This window comes from Chiloscyllium plagiosum, unplaced genomic scaffold, assembly GCF_037043375.1.
Source record: "Chiloscyllium plagiosum isolate Xiang-an unplaced genomic scaffold, Cpla_swu_hap1 HiC_scaffold_22, whole genome shotgun sequence".
NCBI lineage: Eukaryota > Metazoa > Chordata > Chondrichthyes > Orectolobiformes > Hemiscylliidae > Chiloscyllium > Chiloscyllium plagiosum.
In genome coordinates, this window is record NW_028270160.1 from 65,208,584 (window position 1) to 65,228,461 (window position 19,878).

Sequence of the window (19,878 nt, forward strand, 5' to 3'; positions counted from 1 at the left end):
AGGTTATTATGACACGGCAGTGACTCCTGTTAATTAAACCAAACACCTCGCCTTGTAATCTTTTAAAGTACGAGTGACAGAGAACTCCCAAATTCTTCGATCTAAAGAAAATAATACCAATTTATTATTTAACTCTAAAACTGAATATTAAACAACAAAAGGGGCAGGGCAACATGGTGGCTTAGTGGTTAGCACTGCAGCCTCATAGCATCAGGGACCCGGGTTCGATTTCAGCCTCGGGCAACTGTTCTGTGCAGAGTGTTCATGTTCTCCCTGTGTCTGCGTGGGTTTCCTCCAGGTGTTCCAGTTTCCTCCCACAGTCCAAAGATGTGCAGGTCAGGTGAATTGGCCATGCTAAATTGCCCATAGTGTTAGGTGCATTAGTCAGAGGGAAATGGGTCTGGGTGGGTTACTCTTTGGAGGGTCAGTGTGGACTTGTTGGGCCAAAGGGCCTGTTTCCACACTGTAGGGAATCTAATCTAAAACTATTCACAACTCTAAGCCTGTCTTTCTGCTAACCGACAGCTCAGCGAACAAACCTACACCCTAAATATTAGGGACTCTTGGATAGGCACATCGATGAAAGTAAAATGAAAGGTGTGTAGGTTAGTTTGATCTTAGAGTAGGATAAAAGGCCGGCACAACATTGAGGGCTGAAGGGCCTGTACTGTGCTGTATTGTTCTATATTCTATGATCATGTACTTTAGTGGGCAGGGAATGCCATGGATTCACAACCCTCTGAGTGAAGAAGTTCATCGTCAATTCAGTCCTAAATCTGCTCCCCTTACTTTTGAGACTCTGCCATCTTGTCTATTCGCCAGTGGAAACATCCTCTCTACTTCTATCCTATCTATACCTTTCATACTTTTACGTGTTTGTAAAAGATCCTGCCTCATTCTTCTATGTTCCAATGAATATAATCCCAGTCTTCTCAGTTTCTCCTCATAAGCCAACCCCCTCAACTCCAGAATCAACCTAGTGAACCTCCTCTAAACTCCCTCTAGTGCCAGTACATCCTTTCTCAAGTAAGGAGACCAAAACTGCACACAGTACTCCAGGTGTGGCTTCACCAGCACCCTATACAGCTGCAACATAACCTCTCTGTTTTTAAACTCAATTCCTTTAGCAATGAACGACAAAATTCCATTTGCCTTCTTAATTATCTGTTGCACTACAGGTCAACGTCCTGTGAATCATGCATAAGGACACCCAAGTCCCTCTTAAAGGCAGCAAGCTGCAATATTTAACCATTCAAGTAATTGTCCTTTTTATTGTTATTCCTACCAAAATGGATGACTTCACATTTATCAACATTGTACTCCGTCTGCCAGCTCTTCACCCACATACTTAAACTATATATTTCCATTTGCAAAGTTTCACAGTCCTCTGCACACTTTGCTCTACCACTCAACTTAGTCTTATCCACAAATGTTGACACACTACACATAGTACCTAACTCCAAATCATCTCTGTAAATTGTGATTAATTGTGGTCCCAACACTGATCCCTCAGGCACACCACTAGTCACTGATTGCCAGCTAGAAAAGCACTCATTTATCCCCACTCTTTGCTTCCTGTTAGTTAGGAGAAAGTGAGGACTGCAGATGCTGGAGATCAGAGCTGAAAATGTGTTCTGGAAAAGCGCAGCAGGTCAGGCAGCATCCAAGGAACAGGAGAATCGACCTTTCAGGCATGAACCCTTCTTCAGGACCTGCCTGACCTGCTGCGCTTTTCCAGCAACACATTTCCTGTTAGTTAACCAATCCTCTATTCATGCTAATATATTGCCCATGCATCTTTATCTTATGCAGCAGCCTTTTGTGCTGCACCTTGTTGAATTCCTTTTGGAAATCTAGAAAGAGCACATCTACTCGGTACCCGTTGTCCACCATGCTTGTAATGTCTTCAAAGAATTCTAATTGCCCCTCAGGTTCCCTCTTATTCTTTACCCTCTAACCTTAAACTGATGCCCTCTAGTCCTTGATTCTCCAACCTGGGAAAAATACTGAGTGCATTCACTGTATCCATGCCACTCATGGTCTGATACATTTCTATAAGATACCCCCTCAGTCCCCTATGCTCTAAGGAGAAAAGTCCTAGCTTGTTCAACCTCTCCCTAAATCTCAGACCCTTAAGTCCTGGCAACATCCTTGTAAATTTCATCTCCACTTTTTCCAATTTAATAACAAGGTGACCAAAACCAAACACAATACTCCAAGTGCAGCCTCACTAACATCCTGTATAACTGCAACATAATTTCCTAACTTCTATACTCAATGCCCTGACTGATGAAGGCCAGTTCGCCAAAAGCCTTCTTCACTACCCTGTCTACCTATGACTCTACTTTCAGAGAACTGTGCACCTGAACTCCAAGGTCCTTCTATTCCACTGCACTCCTTAAGGCCCTGCCATTCACCATGAAACTCCTATCTTGGTTTGACTTTCCAAAATGTAACACCGTGGTAAAAACAATGACTGCAGATGCTGGAAACCAGATTCTGGATTAGTGGTGCTGGAAGAGCACAGCAGTTCAGGCAGCATCCAAGGAGCTTCGAAATCGATGTTTCGGGCAAAAGCCCTTCATCAGGAATACCGCCCACTTACCTATATCGAAGTCCATTTGCATTTCTCAGCTCACTTCCCCAGCTGATCAAGGTCCTGTTGCAATTTCTGAGAACTTTTCTCACTGTCCATGATTTTGGTGTCATCTGCAAACATACTACCGTGCTATATACATTCTCATCCAAATCATTGATTAAGGTAACAAGCAGCAATGGGCCCAGTGTCAACCTGAGGTACACCACAAGCCAAAGGCCTCCAGTCTGATAAGCATCCTTCCACTATTACTCTCTGCTTCCTTCCATCAAGCCAATTTGCCAGATCGCCCTGGATTCCATGTGATCTAACCTTCCAGAGCAGCCTACCATTTGGAACGTTATCAAAGAGCTTACTGAAATCTATACAGACTAGGTCTACTGCCCTGCCCTTATCAGCTTTCCTGGTCACTTCATCGAAGAACTCTAACAAATTTGTGAGGCATGATCTCCCATGCACAAAGCTGTACTGACTGCTCCTAATCAAACTCTTTCCAAATGCATGTATATCTTATCCCTCAGATTCTTCTGAAGTAACTTACCAACCACAGACGTTAGGCTTACTGGTCTATAGTTCCCAAGCTTTTCTTTGCAGCCCTTCTTGAATAAGGGCACAACATCTGCTACCCTCCAGTCTTCTGGGACCTCACCCATGGCTAACAATGATGCAAAAATATCAGTCAGGGCCCCTGCAATTTCTTCTCTAGCCTCTTACAAGGTTCTTGGATATATCTGGTAAGGACCAGGAGATTTATCCATCTTAATATGTTTTAATACGTCTAACATCTCCTCCACTGTGATATGGTCTGTCCCCAAGATATTACCACTAACTTCCTCAGGTACCAAAGTCTTCATGCCTTTCTCCACGGTAAACATAGAGGAGAAACATTCATTGAGGATCTTGCTCATCTCCTGCCATTTCACATGTACATGTCCACTTTGTCCTTGAGGGATCCTATTCTCTCTCTAGTTATTTTTTTCTCGTTATTATATTTTCCAAATGCATATGGAGGCAAATTGAATTTTGTCCTTCATTGCTAAAGTTTAAAAACAGCTGTGAGGTCACACCCGGAGGACTATATGCAGTTTTGGTCTCCTTACTTGAGAAAGGACGTACTGGCACTGGAGGGGTTGCAGAGGAGGTTCACTAGGTTAATTCTGGAGTTGAGGGGATTGGCTTATGAGGAGAGACTGAGTAGACTAGGATTATATTCATTGGAATTCAGAAGAATGAAACATATAAAATTATGAAGGGCTGGAAGCAGACAGGATGTTTCCACTGATGGGTGAAACTACAAGAGAGCACAGCCTCAAAATTAGGGGGAGCAGATTTATTGAGCAGCAGAATTGAGGAGGAACTTTTTCACCCAGAGGGTTGTGAATTTGTGGAATTCTCTGCCCAGTGAAATAGTTGAGGTTTCCTCATTGAATGCTCTAAGGCTAAGATAGATAATTTTTTGAACAGTAAAGGAATTAAGGGTTATGGTGAGAGGCTGGATAAGTGGAATTGAGGACATGAGAAGATCAGTCATGATCTCATGATCTTATTGAATGGCGGAGCACGCTCAAAGAGCCAGTCAGCCTACTTCTGTTCCTCGTTCTTACGTTCTTATTAGAACATTTAACGAGACGCTCATTTTGATTGGTCTTGAGTTAGATGTTGCTAAGCAATTTAACTGTTCCAAACCAGATGTTAGATGGACCTTCCAGGGTGTGTACTCTCCAGGATACCGGCCTATGGGTTCTCTTACTCTATTTTGGTCAAGTGGGACTCTTTTGCTTTCGAGTCAGCATACCGGCAGCAACTACAATGGCTTGCTGGCCCATATCCTGAAGAAACTTTTAATCTTTTGGCTGAGTCTTGGCTTTATTTTGGGGTTTTGCTGTGGGCTGACCTCGAGTCCCTCTATTCAGGATATGTCCTGAGTGAGGTTATGCAATTGCCTTCACTCAAGTGATATTCTCCGAGCTCATTTGGACTGGCGAGTGATTCCACTTCCATTGGAATATCCTGCAACTCATATTTTCCACTGGTAGCATTTTCCAATGATAAAGCCAGTTATGGTGCCTGTGTGAAGTCCACTTGGACTTTACATGATAGGCCCTTTTGTATGGTCACATCATTAATCCCAAATACCAAACGGTCTCTCAGCATCTCATTAAGGGTTAAACCAAAGTCACATGTCTTTGCTAGTCGCCTGAAACTAGTCAAATATCCCGATATAGAATCCGCCGGTTCTCAAACCGATAGCGTATCAGAATTAGAGGAGGCTTGGCATGGTAATATTCCTTAACTAAATCTATCAACTTTTTGTAGTAGAAAGTGATGACTGCAGATGCTGGAGATCAGAGTCGATAGCGTGGTGCTGGAAAAGCTCAGCAGGTCAGGCAGCATCCAAGGAGCAGGAGAATCGACGTTTCAGGCAATATTCCTGATGAATTCCTGATGATTCCTGCCTGACCTGCTGTCCTTTCCCAGCACCACTGGAATCTTGACTACAGGGAATATCAAGCTCCCATTAACCAAAAGGCTGCAGGTCCACAAGCTGTCAGGAGAATTACTCATTACTTTTCATCTGCCCCAATGACATTTGCCTGGAAAAAATAATTCTTTCCAAAGTAATCTCCAAACTCCAAGACCTAGGTTTTGGCTCCGTCCTCTGTAACTGGGTCCTCAGCTTTCTGATCTACCGACCGCAATCAGTGAAGACAGGCAACTCCTCCTCCATGATAATCCTCAACACCAGCACCCCGCAAGGATGCATACTCAGCCGCCTAATGTACTCCCTGTACAATCATGACTTGTGTGGCCAAATTTCATCTAAATGCCATCTACAAATTTGCTGATGACGCTACCATTGTAGGCCAGATATCAAAGCAATAGTCAGAATACAGGAAGGAGATAAAATGTTTGGTGTTGTGGTGCAAAGAAAACAATCTTTCCCTCAATATTAGCAAAACTTAAGAACAGATCATTGGCTTCAGGAAGAAAGAAGAGAGACATACCCTAATCTACATCAATGGAGTTAAGGCGGAGCAGGTTGAGAGTGTCAAGTTCCTAGGAGTGACAATAACCAACAATCTGGCCTGGTCTTCCCACTTGGATGCAATGGTCAAGAAGGAACAACAACAACTCTTCTTCCTAAAGAGGCTTAGAAAATGTGGCATGTTCATAAGCCCCCTCAGCAACTTTTACAGATGCACCATACAAAACATTCTATCTGGGTGCATGATGGCTTGGTGTGGCAGCTATCAGTTTCTGCTCAGCGATTCTGTGTTGTTGTGTATCTTGAAGGCCACCTTGGTGGACACTTACCCAAAGATCTAGGCTAATGTGCTTGACCGCTGATGTGTTCACTGACTGGGAGGGAACATTCCTGTCTGACAATTGTTGCATCGTGACCATTCATCTGTTGCTGTAGCCTCTACATGGTCTGGCCAATATACCATGCTGTGGGGCATCCTTGTCTGCAAAGCATGAGGTAGACAACATCGGCCATGTCACATGAGTATTTGACTTGTTCATGGTGAGTGGTGTTCTCACATGTAATAGTAGCATTCATGTCGATGATCTGACGTGTCTTGCAAAGGTTGCCGTGGCACATTGTGTGGTTTTGTGATCGATGTTGTCATAGAGTCATAAAGCTGTACAATACGGAAACAGACCTGTTGGTCCAACTTGTCCATGCCGATCAGATATCCTAACCTAACATAGTCCCATTTTTAGATTTTTTTAGATTAGATTCCCTATAGTGTGGAAACAGGCCCTTCGGCCCAACAAGTCCACATTGATTTGCCTGCACTTGGCCCATATCCCTCTAAGCTGAAAATGTGTTGCTGGAAAAGCGCAGCAGGTCAGGCAGCATCCAGGGAACAGGAGAATCGACGATTCTCCTGTTCCCCGGATGCTGCCTGACCTGCTGCGCTTTTCCAGCAACACATTTTCAGCTCTGATCTCCAGCATCTGCAGACCTCACTTTCTCCCCATATCCCTCTAAACCCTTCCTTTCATAAACTCATCCAGATGTCTTTTAAATGTTGTAATTGTACCAGCCTCTACCACTTCCTCTTGCTGCTCATTCCATACACGCACCACCCTCTGCATGAATAAGTTGCCCCTTAGGGTCATTTTATATCTTTCCTCTCTCACCCTAAACCTATGCCCTTGAGTTCTGGACTCCCCCACCTAAGGGTGTCTGTTTATCCTATCCATGCCCCCCTCATGATTTTATAAACCTCGACAAGGTCACCCCTCAGCCTCCGACACTCCAGGGAAAATAGCCTATTCAGCCTCTCCCTATAGCTCAAATCCTCCAACCCTGGCAATATCCTTGTAAATCTTTTCTGAACCCTTTCAAGTTACACAACATCTTCCGATAGGTCGGAGACCAGAATTGCAAGCAATATTCTAAAAGTGGTCTAACCAATGTCCTGTACAGCTGCAACATGACTTCCTAACTCCTGTACTCAATACTCTGACCAATAAAGGAAGCCACACCGAACGCCTTCTTCAATATCCTATCTACCTGTGACTTTACTTTCAAGGAACTATGAACCTGCACTCCAAGATCTCTTTGTTCAGCAACAATCCCCAGGACTGTGTATAAGTGTATAAGTCCTGCTCTGATTTGCTTTTCCAAAATGCAGCAACAAACATTTATCTAAATTAAACTCCATCTGCCACTCCTCAGCCAATTGACTCATCTGATCAAGATCCCATTGTACTCTGAGGTAACCTTCTTCGCTGTCCACTACACCTCCAATTTTGGTGTCACTGCAAACTTACTAACTATACCTCCTCTGTTCACATCCAAATCATTTATATAAATGATGAAAAGTAGTGGACCCAGCACTGATCCTTGTGGCACACCACTGGTCACAAGCCTCCAGTCTGAAAAGCAATTGAGCCAGTTCTGTGTCCAAGTAGCTAGCTCTCCCTGTATTCCATGAGGTCTAACCTTGCTAACCAGTCTCCCATGAGGAACCTTGTTGAATGCCTTACTAAAGTCCATATAGATCACGTCTACCGTTCTGCCCCCATCAATCCTCTTTGTTACTTCTTCAAAAAATTCAATCAAGTTTGAGAGACATGATTCCCCATGCACAAAGCCATGCTGACTATCCCTAATCAGTCCCTGCCTTTCCAAATACAAGTAAGTCTTGTCCCTCAGGATTCCCTCCACCAACTTGCCCACCACTAATGTCAGGCTCACTGGTCAATAGTTCCCTGGCTTTTTCTTACCACCTTTTTAAAATAATGGCACCATGTTACCCAATTCTCAGTCTTCCAGCCCTCATTTGTGTTACAAATATCTCAGCAAGGGGCCCAGCAATTTCTTCCCTCACTTCCCACATAGTTCTGGAGCACACCTGTTCAGGTCCTGGGGATTTACCCACTTTTATGCATTTCAAGACATCCAGTACCTCCTCCTCTGTAATATGGACATTTTACAAGCTCTATTTCCCCCCATTCTATATCTTCCATGTCCTTCTCCACAGTAAACACTGATGCAAAATACTTATTTAGTATCTCCCCCATCTCCTGCGGCTCCACACAAAGGCTGCCTTGCTGATCTTTGAGGGGCCCTCTTCTCTCCCTAGTTACCCTTTTGTCCTTAATGTATTTACAAAATCCCTTTCGATTCTCCTGAACCCTATTTGCTACGGCTATCTCATATTCCCTCTCTGCCCTCCTGATTTCTCTCTTAAGTATTCCCCAATGCCTGCATACTCATCTAAGGATTCATTCAATTTCTCCTGTCTATACCTGACATATGCTTCCTGCTTTTTCTTAACCAAAACCTCAATTTCTCTAATCATGCAGCTTTCCCTACACCTAACAGCCTTTCCTTTCACCCTAACAGGAATATCTTGAATGCTGGGTAGTTTTCTGCAAACAACTGTCTGTTTATGTTTTGGCAGTTCTTTGAAGGCAAGTAGAGGCTTGGGATAATTTTGGTGAGATGTTCATTGCCATCGATGATATGTTGAAGGCTGCAAGAACATAGCGTAGTTTCTCCATGCTGGGGGAATTCTGGAGAGGAAAGATTACTCTATCGGTCGTGTCCTGTGTCTGCCTTCTGAGAAGGTCACTGCGGCTTCTCGTTGTGGTGCTTCGGAACTGGCGATCGATGAGTTGAGCATAGTATCCCTTTCTTATGAAGATATCTTTCAAAACCTTTAAATGTCCATCGCGTTCCTCCTCATCTGAGCAGATTCTGCTGGGCTTGTCCATAAGGGATGGCCTTTCTAATGGTGGAAGCTAAAGAAGCTCCTCATCGTGAGGTTATTCGTGGGCTTGTGGTAGAGTGAAGTACTGAGGTGTCTGTCCTTGATGGAGATGCGTGCGTCCAAGAATGAGACAGAGGGGATGAAACCTGTTGATACCCGTTTCAGTGATTCCTTGCCATGAGTCCAGAGGAAGAAAATGTCATCAATGTATCTGGTGTATAAGCATTGGTCAGACATCCTATGCAGCAAAGAAATCTCCCTCAAACTTCTGCATGAAAATGTTGGTGCATTAGGGTACAAATGTAGGATAGTGTGCAGAAATTAGCAGTTGTTGGTATTGAGTACTGAGACAGTTGCAGCAATGCCGTCGTCATGGGAGATGCTGGTGTAAAGTGCTGAAATATCCACTGTGACAAGGAATATTCCTGGTTTGACTGGTCTGTGGGTGCTGAGTTTCTGTAAGAAACCTGTAGTATCATGACAGAAGCTGGGGGTTCCTTATACATGACATTACAGACATTGGCTAGAAGATAGTGAGGAGAATGCATGTATGTGTATGTGTGTTCCTATAGGCCGCACACAACCCTGCCTAGGTGGTATTTTCTTTAATTTTATGAAAATGATCTGCTTGACCTCCCCTTGCCAGAAAATCACAATTGAAGTCTTTGTTCATCTGCAGAAGGTGCATCACTGCAGCACCAATATACTAACCTCACACTAGTTACTTCCCCCATGCCACACTAATCATTGACCTCCAATCCTGTCTTGGTCACTGAGCTTTGGCTCTACCACCTTCTGTACTTCTGTATGTCTTGCCTTTACCACTCCCTCTATCATTCCCTTTGATAAATAATTGATATGACCTATGGTTTCCTCTCCCCTCTCCCCTCCCAACCTAGGCGAGGGGTGATATTTACTTTTCAATGTCCTGTGCAGAATGGCGTTTGTCAATCATGAAGGATGGCATTTTAGGTAGGTCTCAATCACAGCTTCAATGTTGATTCTGTTGGTGTGGGTTTTGGTGGGGGAATGACTGGCCTGGGATTGGGAGGGATTGGGGTTGATGCTCAGATTAGAAGGGAGCAGCCAACTAGTTTGAGATTTAGAGGTTGGTGATTGGTTCAAAATTTGGAGTGTGACTGCTCCATGATTGGTGGGGAGAGTGACTATTCTGGAATTGGGTAAGTGACCAGTGTTTGGGGGAGTATCAGTTCCAGAAATGGGAGAAATGACCAAGACAGGATGGGGTCAATGACTAGTGTGGCATGGGGGGAGCAGTTAGTGTGAGATTAAAGGAGAATGACCAATTAGGAATTGAGGGAATGAGGGAGTGACTGGTCTGGAGTCCGGGACAGTCTGTGATTAGAGTGAATTTTTAAACAGAGATTCCTAGTTCTAGATTGCCCTATAAGAAATATGATCTCCATATCTACTCATTCAAAGCCCCTCAGGATCGTCTATGCTTCAATCAAGTCAACGCTTACCCTTCTAAACTCTAGTGGATATAAGCTTAGGTAAAAACAATGACTGCAGATGCTGGAAACCAGATTCTGGATTAGTGGTGCTGGAAGAGCACAGCAATTCAGGCAGCATCCGAGGACAGGCAAAATCCTGGATATAAGCTTAGTCCATTGAACTTTACCTCATAAAATAACCAGCCATTCCTGGTATTAGTCTCGTAAACTTTCTCTGAATTGCCTCCAATGCATTTGTATCCTTCCTTAAACAGGTGACCAATACTGTACACATTAGTCCAGATGCAGTCACACCTGTATAACTGAAGCATAACCTCCTTAATTTTGTATTAAATTGCCTTTGTGATAAATTATACCATTCTATTTGCTTTCCTGATTACTTTCTGTACTTATGGACTAACGTAGTGTGATGAGGACACCCAGATCCATCTGAACCTCAGAGCTCTGCACCCTCTCACCATTTAGATAAAATGCTCCCTTTTTCTTCTCAATTACTGGTCTGGGAATGGGAAGGAGAGTCCAGTCCTGGATTGGAGTAGAGATTGTTTGGGGATTAGGATGAGTGACCAGTCATTTATTGAATGTAGTAGTTACACTAGTTATCAACAAAGGATGCACAAACAAACTTCCTGTGCATAATATAAAATGTGATGCCATTCTTACATACCTTTTCTGCATACGATGGAGGACCATGGCAGAACAAACAAGACAATGGGAAACAAAGCAGTCTGGGGCCAATCTCATACGTAATGCAGATCCATGGGTAGCAGGTCAGTGGATAACAAACTGAGTGTGCCATCTGGGATCGGGGTTGTAGTGTCACTTCAGGGTTGAGTGAAGTGACCAGTCTAGGTTTGGGGAAATGACCAGTTTGGGATTGGGGAAATGACCAGTCCAGGGTTGGGGGAATGTCCGATTCAGTATTAGGGGTGAGTGGTCCAGTATTAGGAGAATGACTGATCTGGGATTAGAGGAATTGACTGGCCCATATAGGCATGACAGATGTATTGTTGGCAAAGTGACTGCTGTGCAATTAGGGAAATGACTGTTTGGAATTGTCTGAAATTAAGGAGAGTGATAGGTCTGGGATTAGGGGAGTGATAGTTTAGGGATTGAGAGGTTTGAATGGTCCAGGATTAAGAGTGTGACCACGTTGATATTGGAGAATGATCGGACTGAGACTATGAGTGACCTGTTCAGAATCAGGGATTTAGGGGCATGACTGGTTCAGTTTGAGGAAAATGACTGGACTGGGAATACACAAGTGAGTGGTTTGGAGGTGTTCAGGAATTATGGGTCCAGGATTAGGGGAATGACTGCTCCAGGATTAAAGGAGTGATGGATCTCATATTAGGCAAGTGTCCTGTTCAGGATTTTAAAAAGTGACTGGTCCAGGATTATGGGAAGTGACCAGTCAGGGACTGGGGCATTGACAAGTCTGCGATGTGGAGAATAACCAGTTCAGGATTAGGTGAAGCAATTTGTTTGAGATTAGAGGGAGTGATTGGTCCAGGATTAGAGCAGTGACCAGGTCTGTTATTATGGGGACTGATCAGTCTGGGTTTTGGGGAGTGTCTAGTCCAGGTTGAGATGAGTGATCAGACCAGAATTGAGGAAATGACTGAACTAGGATTCGAGGAGTGGCGAGTCCAAGATTAAGAGAGTGACTGGCGAGTCCAAGATTAAGAGAGTGATCGATCCAGGATCAGGGGAGTGACCAGACCAGAATTGTAGAATTGACTGATCCAGGATTAGGGAGAGATCTCAGGCTTGTGTTGGGGAAATAGTCTGGGGAAGTGAGTGTGTTTGTATAGGGGAGGGATCAGTCCAGAAATGGGGGAATGAATGATTGGGATCATGTGAGCAAATAGGGAGTGACGAGTCTGGTTAGATGAGTGAGCGTCTAGCACTGGGGAGTAACAAGTTCTGGGTTAAGGGCATTGAGTTGGAGGAATAACTTGTCCGGGATTAGCAAAATGATTGGACCGGCATGCAAAAGTGACTGGTCCAGGAATAGGGAATGAGCAGTCTGGGATAAATGATAGTGACCAGTTCAGGAATAGAGTGTGTGCAGTCTGGGACTAAGGAAAGCCATGATGTGGAGGTGCTGGTGTTGGAGTGGGGTGGACAAAATCATAAATTACATAACATCAGGTTAGAGTCCAAAAGATTTAATGGAAATCACAAGCTTTCAGAGTGCTTTCAGGTGACGAAGGAGCTGTGCTCTGAAAGATTGTGATTTGAAATACTTGTTGAGTCATAACTTGGCATCGTGCAACTTCTGACTAAGGAAAGTGACAGGTCTTGGATTAAGGGAGTGAGTGACCCGGGATTAAGGGACGGACCGGTACAGGAAAGGGGAGCAAGTGGTCTGAGATCAGGGGAGTGGCTGGTTCAGGAACAGAGTGACCAGATCAGGAATAGAGTGTGTGCAGTCTGGGACTAAGGAAAATGACTAGTCTGGAAATAGCAAGTGAGTGGTCTGGGATTAGGGAAGTGACCAGAACCAGGAAAAGGGAGTGAGTGATCTGCAATTAGAGGAGTAACCAGATCAGGAATAGGAAGTGAGTAGTCTGGGATTAAAGGAGTGACCAGACCAGGAATAGGGAGTGAACGGTCTGGGGTTAGGGGAGTGACCAGATCAGGATTAGGGAGTGGTCTGGGATTAGGGGAATGACTTGATCAGGAATAGGGAGTAGTCTGGGATTAGGGGGAGTGACCAAATCAGGAATAGGGAGTGAACGGTCTGGGATTAGGGGAGTGAGTGTCCAGGTCAGGAATAGGGAGTGGTCTGGGATTAGGGGGAGTGACCAAATCAGGAATAGGGAGTGGTCTGGGATTAGGGGAGTGAGTGTCCAGGTCAGGAATAGGGAGTGGTCTGGGATTAGGGGAGTGAACAGTCGGAATGTTCTGGAAGCTCCTCCCAGAGCCGGGCCTGAGCCAGTATTGATCTGGGAGTGAGGGCGGGTTTAACGCCGCAGAATGGAGCCGGCGGAGCCGGAGTTGCCGCCGGGCTTGGGGGACGGGGAGAGCCGCGATCGGGAGCGGCCTTTTGGGATCCTGCGGCTTCAGGACGAGCAGAGCCCGGGCCCACGAGCCGGGCAAGGGGCCGGTGCCGCGGCCGAGCCCTCCTGGCAGGCTCCCATCTTCGCCTTCGCCCGGAAAGCGTCAGAAACCTTCTCGGCCGCAGCCACGAGCAGAGAGCCGGGCCTGGAGGCGGCCCCGCGGGGTGAGGGAGAGTCCGGGCCTGCGGTGTTCCCTGACCCTTCCCCCAAACCGCTCCCTCCTCCCGGGGGCATTAACCAGCCCCCGCCCCAACCCCAACCCCAACCCCTAACCCTAACCCGAACTCCCATTTCCCCCCCCCCCCCCAACCATTAACCTTCACCCCCACCCCACGGCAACCTCTAACCCCCATCCCACCCCATGGCAACCCCCCCCCAACCCCTAACCCGAACTCCCATTCCCTCTCTCTCCCCCCCCCAACCCTTAACCTACACCCCCACCACATGGCAACCCCCACAACCCTTAACCCCCACCCCACGGCAACCCCTAACCCCCATCCCACCCCATGGCAACCCCCCCCAACCCCTAACCCGAACTCCCATTCCCCCCCCCAACCCTTAACCTCCACCCCCACCCCACGGCAACCTCTAACCCCCATCCCACCCCACGGCAACCCCCCCCCAACCCTTAACCTCCACCCCCCCCAACCCTTAACCTCCACCCCCCCCAACCCTTAACCTCCACCCCCCCCCAACCCTTAACCTCCACCCCCCCAACCCTTAACCTCCACCCCCCCCAACCCTTAACCTCCACCCCCCCAACCCTTAACCTCCACCCCCCCCAACCCTTAACCTCCACCCCCCCCAACCCTTAACCTCCACCCCCCCCAACCCTTAACCTCCACCCCCCCCAACCCTTAACCTCCACCCCCCCAACCCTTAACCTCCACCCCCCCCAACCCTTAACCTCCACCCCCCCCAACCCTTAACCTCCACCCCCCCCAACCCTTAACCTCCACTCCCCCAACCCTTAACCTCCACCCCCCCAACCCTTAACCTCCACCTCCACCCCCACCCCACAGCAACCTCTAACACCCATCCCACCTCAGGGCAACCCCCCCAACCCTTAACCTCCACCACCCCAACCCTTAACGTCCACCCCCACCCCACGACAACCTCTAACCCCCATCCCACCCCATGGCAACCCCCCCCAACCCCTAACCCGAACTCCCATTCCCTCTCTCTCCCCCCCCCCCCCAACCCTTAACCTACACCCCCACCACATGGCAACCCCCACAACCCTTAACCCCCACCCCACGGCAACCCCTAACCCCCATCCCACCCCATGGCAACCCCCCCCAACCCCTAACCCGAACTCCCATTCCCCCCCCCAACCCTTAACCTCCACCCCCACCCCACGGCAACCTCTAACCCCCATCCCACCCCATGGCAACCCCCCCCAACCCCTAACCCGAACTCCCATTTCCCCCCCCCCCCCCCACCCTTAACCTACACCCCCACCACATGGCAACCCACACAACCCTTAACCTCCACCCCCACCCCATGGCAACCCCCACAACCCTTAACCCCCACCCCACGGCAACCCCTAACCCCCATCCCACCCCATGGCAACCCCCCCCCAACCCCTAACCCGAACTCCCATTCTCCCCCCCCCCCCCCAACCCTTAACCTCCACCACCCCAACCCTTAACCTCCACCCCCACCCCACGGCAACCTCTAACCCCCATCCCACCCCATGGCAACCCCCCCCAACCCCTAACCCGAACTCCCATTCCCCCCCCCAACCCTTAACCTCCACCCCCACCCCATGGCAACCCCCACAACCCTTAACCTCCACCCCCACCCCATGGCAACCCCCCCAACCTTAACCTCCATCCCCACCCTAAGGCAACCCCTAACCCCCATCCCAACCCATGGCAACCCCCCAACCACTAACTTCCACTCCCACCCCATGCAACCCCTCACCCCCACTCCATGACAACCCCTCAACCTTTAACCTCCACCCTCCTCCCCCACCCTACGGCAATGCCCCCAACCTCTCACCCCGACCCTGCGGCAACCCTCACCCCCATCCCAACCCCCAGCAGCCCCCGACCCCACCCCCCCCCCCCCACCCCTCAGCTTCTCTTGCCCTTTTCCTTCCCCACTCCTGGGCATTAATCCACTGCTTCTTTCCTTGCCCAGGGTTAAGGGACCCAATGGCCATTGAAAGGACGAATCTCCTCAATATGGCAAACCTCAGCATCAAGGGACTGATTGAATCAGCTCTGAGCTTTGGGCGGACTCTGGACTCGGACTATGCCCCATTGCAACAATTCTTTGTAGTGCTGGAACACTGCCTGAAGCATGGGCTAAAAGGTAAAAGTTTTCAGTTTTCCCAGGAATGATGGAAATGCTGTTTTCCCCCTTATTGTTTTGATTACGTCAGTTAGCCTGGCCGAAGGGGCTATCACTGAGTTGCTTTCTCTGATGTCAATGGTGGTGGTCATTTCCCTCAATTATGAATATTTCTTGGTGGTACTTGTATTAATTTTCTAACTGAGAGAATTCTGTGGTCTTCTCTCCATCCCCATTCTTCCCCAGTCTGACTTTATTCTGGAGCTCACCCTTTCCCTATAAGGTGATCCAGTCAGTGTTAACCAAACATTCAACCGTTCAGAGAATGATAGCTGTTCCTCATCTGGTATTATTGTTGTTGGAGAAAGTGAGGACGGCAAATGCTGAGGTTCAGCAGTGCGGCGATGGGGTTGTTTGGTGTGGGCATCTTGGAATTGTTCTGTGAAGCGCTCTGCATCCTGTCTCCCCAGTGTAAAGGGGACCGCATCAGGAGCAAAGGATACAGTAAATGACATGTGGAAGTGCAGGTGAAACTTTGATGGATGTGGAAGGCTCCTTTGAGGCCTTGGATGGAGGTGAGAGGGGAGGTGTGGGCGCAGGTTTTGCAACCCTTTCAGTGACCGGGGAAGATGCCGGGAGGGGAGGTGTGTTGGTGGGGAGCATGGAACTGACAAGGGAATCGCAGAGAGAGCGGAGCGGTCTTTACGGAAAGTGGATAGGTTGGGGAGGGAAATGTATCTCTGGTGGTGGGGTCCGTTTGTAGGTGGCAGAAATGGAGGAGGATGATGCAATGTAAATGGAGGTTGGTGGCCTGGAAGGTGAGCACCTGGGCGGGGGGTGAGGTGTCTATCCTTGTTGCGGTTGGAGGGGTGGGGTGCAAGGGCGGAGGTGCAGGAAGTAGATAAGATGCGCTGGAGAGCGTCATCAACCATGTGGCAGGGGAAATTGCGGTCTTTAAAGAAGGAGGCAATCTCCTGGGAGCAGATGCTGCGGAGGAATTGTGAATAAGGGAGGGTGGGAAGAGGTGTAGTCCAGATAGCTGTGGGAATCGATGGGTTTGTAGAAAATGCTAGTATTGAGTTGGTCCCTGTTAATGGAGATGGAGAGGTCCAGGAAGAGGGGGCAAGTGTCTGAGATGGTCCAGGTGAATTTAAGGTCAGGGTGGAATGTGTTGTGAAGTTGATGAACTGTTCGAACTCCTTATGGGAACACGAGATGGCACTGATGCAGTCATCAATGTAGCGGAGGAAAAGGTGGGGAATGGTACGGAAGATGGACTGTTCCATGTAGCCGGCAAAGAGATAGGCATAACTGGGATCCATGCGGGTGCCCATGGCTATCCCTTTCATTTGGAGGAAGTGGGAGGATTCAAAGGAGAAATTATTGAGGACCAGTTCAGCCAAACGAATTAGTGTCAGTGGAGGGTACTGATGGGGAGATCAGATAGTAATACTATTTGTAACTTGATCTTTTTTACCCTTCTGCACCAGTGAGGAAGTCATTCCTGGGTCAGAATAAGTCGTTGTGGGGCCCCTTGGAGCTGGTGGAGAAACTTTGTCCTGAGGTCGCCGAGATCGCAGCCAGTGTTCGGGACCTGCCTGGCTTAAAGTAAGGATTTAGATTTCACGTTCTCCAGGGAAAGCCATAATATCCCAGAAACAAGGTCAGGGAGATCTTGCTGCAACCCTGAGCTCTGTGGGATCCATCCAGCCTGACCTGCAGGGACACCACTATCTCATCTTAGTTTCAGTTACTGGGCAGTGATCCCTGTGGGAATAAGCACACAAGGGATTGCCTCAAATCTTTGTTGATCAGGTTCTTGAGAATGTTATTCTTGAGTGGGATGTTGGAGCATCTTGAGGTATTTCCTCAAATGCAGAAACATGAGAACAGTAGAGTCATTTCAGCCCCTCAAGCCTGTATAAAGGATGCTTTTTCAAAGCTGATATCAAAAATACGATACTACCGATAGTGGAAATTTGAAATAAAAAGAGAAAATGCAAAATACCCCCACCTCATCCTAGTTTCAAACTTCCAGCCCACACTGTCCCCTTGACCTGTCCGGACTTGTCCGACCTGCCGATCTCCTTTTCCACCTATCCACTCCACCCTCTCCTCCCTGACCTATCACCTTCATCTCCTCCCCCACTCACCCATTGTACTCTATGCTACTTTCTCCCCACCCCACCCTCCTCTAGCTTATCTCTCCACGCTTCAGGCTCTCTGCCTTTATTCCTGATGAAGGGCTTTTGCCCGAAACGTCAATTTTGCTGCTCGTCGGATGCTGCCTGATTGCTGTGCTCTTCCAGCACCACTGATCCAAAATACCCAACATGTCAGGAAGTGTCTGGCATGAGAAAGAGTTAATAACCCTTCATCAGAACTTGGAAAGATTTGATAATATAACAGGGTTTAAGCAAATAAGAGGCTGGGAAAGTGAAGTGTGAACAAAAGGAAGTTCAGTGGTAGCAGTAAAATGTAACTGTCCACCCTAAAAGATGACGGTCGGAATGAGAATTAAGATTGCAAGATAATGTCCAAAGCTCATTAAATATGAATGTCTTTACTAAATTTGAACTACCTCCTTTACTCCAGTTTCACTACTACCCCCTTCTCAGTAACCCATTAAGTTATGGTCCCATTTTATCCTGCCTCACTACTCTCTTTGCATTAGAGTATTGTGTACAGTTCTGGAAACCATTTTCTAAGCAGGCTGTGACTGCACTGGAGAGGGTGCAGAGGAGATTAGCAGTTCTGTTGCCAGGGCTCAATGATCTCACTATCTCCAGGGATTCCCTCCCCTCCCACCGGACCAATGGAAACTGGCCTCCAACCTGGTAGTCTATCAAGCCCAGACAGCCCACTTCTACCTCCCTCCCAAAATGCACAAACCAGACTGTCCAGGTAAGCCATCATACCAGTCTTTCCTACTTCACTGAACTCATTTGCTCCTATCTGGATGTATCCTCTCTCTACTTGTCTGGATCCTGCCCACCTACATGCACGATTCCTCTAATGCTCTCCGCCATTTTGACTATTTCCAGATCCCTGGCCCTAACTGCCTCCTATTCAACATGGATGTCCAAACCCTCTGTACCTTCATTCCCCACAAGGATGGTCTGAGAGCTCTGGACTTCTTCCTCAACTAGAGTCCTGAACAATCCCCATCCACCACCATCTCCTCCGCCTGGCTGAACGTATTTCACTGAACAATTTCTCCTTTAATTCATCTCACTTCTCCCAAGTCTTCTGCCGAGTGGTTATGGGCATCCACATGGGTCCCGGTTATGGCTGCCTTTTTAAAGGGTATGTGGAACGATCCTTGTTCGAGTTTTACACTGGCCTCCTCCACAACCTCTTTCAGTACATCAGTGACCGCTTCGGTGCTGCTTCATGCTTTCGTCAGAACCTTGAAAATTTTGTTCATTTTGCCTCCAACTTCCACTCCTCTACAACTTTTACATAGTCAGTTTGACACCTCTGTCTCCATTTCAGGGAATAAACTGTCCACTGACTCCCAAAGGACCTTCACTACAGCTCGTCACATTACACGTCCTGCAAGGACTCCATCTCATTCTCCCAGTTCCTCCACATATGTCTCACCTATTCAGATGATGCCACCTTCCAAAACAATACTGCTGACATTGCTAGTTTCTTCCCTGACATTGTGGTTGACTGGGCCCTCAATCGCATCTGACTTATCAACCATGCTTCTGCCCTTGCGCCTTCACATCACTCTCAACATTGTGATCGGGTTCCCCTTGTCCTCACTTATTGCTCTATCAGCCTCCACATTCAAAGGATTTTTCTTGGTCATTTCAGACAACTCGTGCAAAACGCCACCATCAAACACACCTTCCCCTCACTCCCCCTAGTATTTCGCTAGGATCATTCACTCCAGGACTCCCTAGAGGACTCCTCTTCTGCAACCACCAAGACCACCACCACCACCCTTTACAGCACTTTCCCATGTAACCACAGAAGATGCAACATATGCCCCTTCACCACCCCTCTGGTCACCATCTGAGGGCCTGAACAGTCTTTTCGGCAGCATTTCACCTGTACCACCTCCATTCTTGTGTATTGTATTCACTGCACTCAATACGGCCTACTCTGCATTGGAGAAACCAAACACAGACTGGGTGACTGCGGAACACCTCCCGTTTGTGCACAAGCATGACCCCAACCTTGCCACAGCCGGTCATTTTAACACA

The 19,878-nt window shown here is 47.6% G+C and overlaps 1 protein-coding gene across 3 annotated transcripts in view; it reads left to right on the forward strand.

Moving 5' to 3' along the window:
• The first annotated feature begins 13,194 nt into the window (after positions 1–13,194).
• Positions 13,195–19,878, forward strand: part of rufy2 (RUN and FYVE domain containing 2) — a 93,308-nt gene continuing 86,624 nt past the window's right edge. For 2 of the 3 annotated variants that reach the window (XM_043712251.2, XM_043712252.2), the window contains exons 1-3: positions 13,196–13,530; positions 15,512–15,685; positions 17,155–17,272. In XM_043712251.2, the coding sequence (XP_043568186.2) occupies positions 13,284–13,530; positions 15,512–15,685; positions 17,155–17,272 (539 nt within the window). In that variant the 5' untranslated portion in view covers positions 13,196–13,283. Of the gene's footprint in view, positions 13,531–15,511; positions 15,686–17,154; positions 17,273–19,878 lie in introns of all 3 variants that reach the window. The other variant, XM_043712253.2, reaches the window with a different exon arrangement.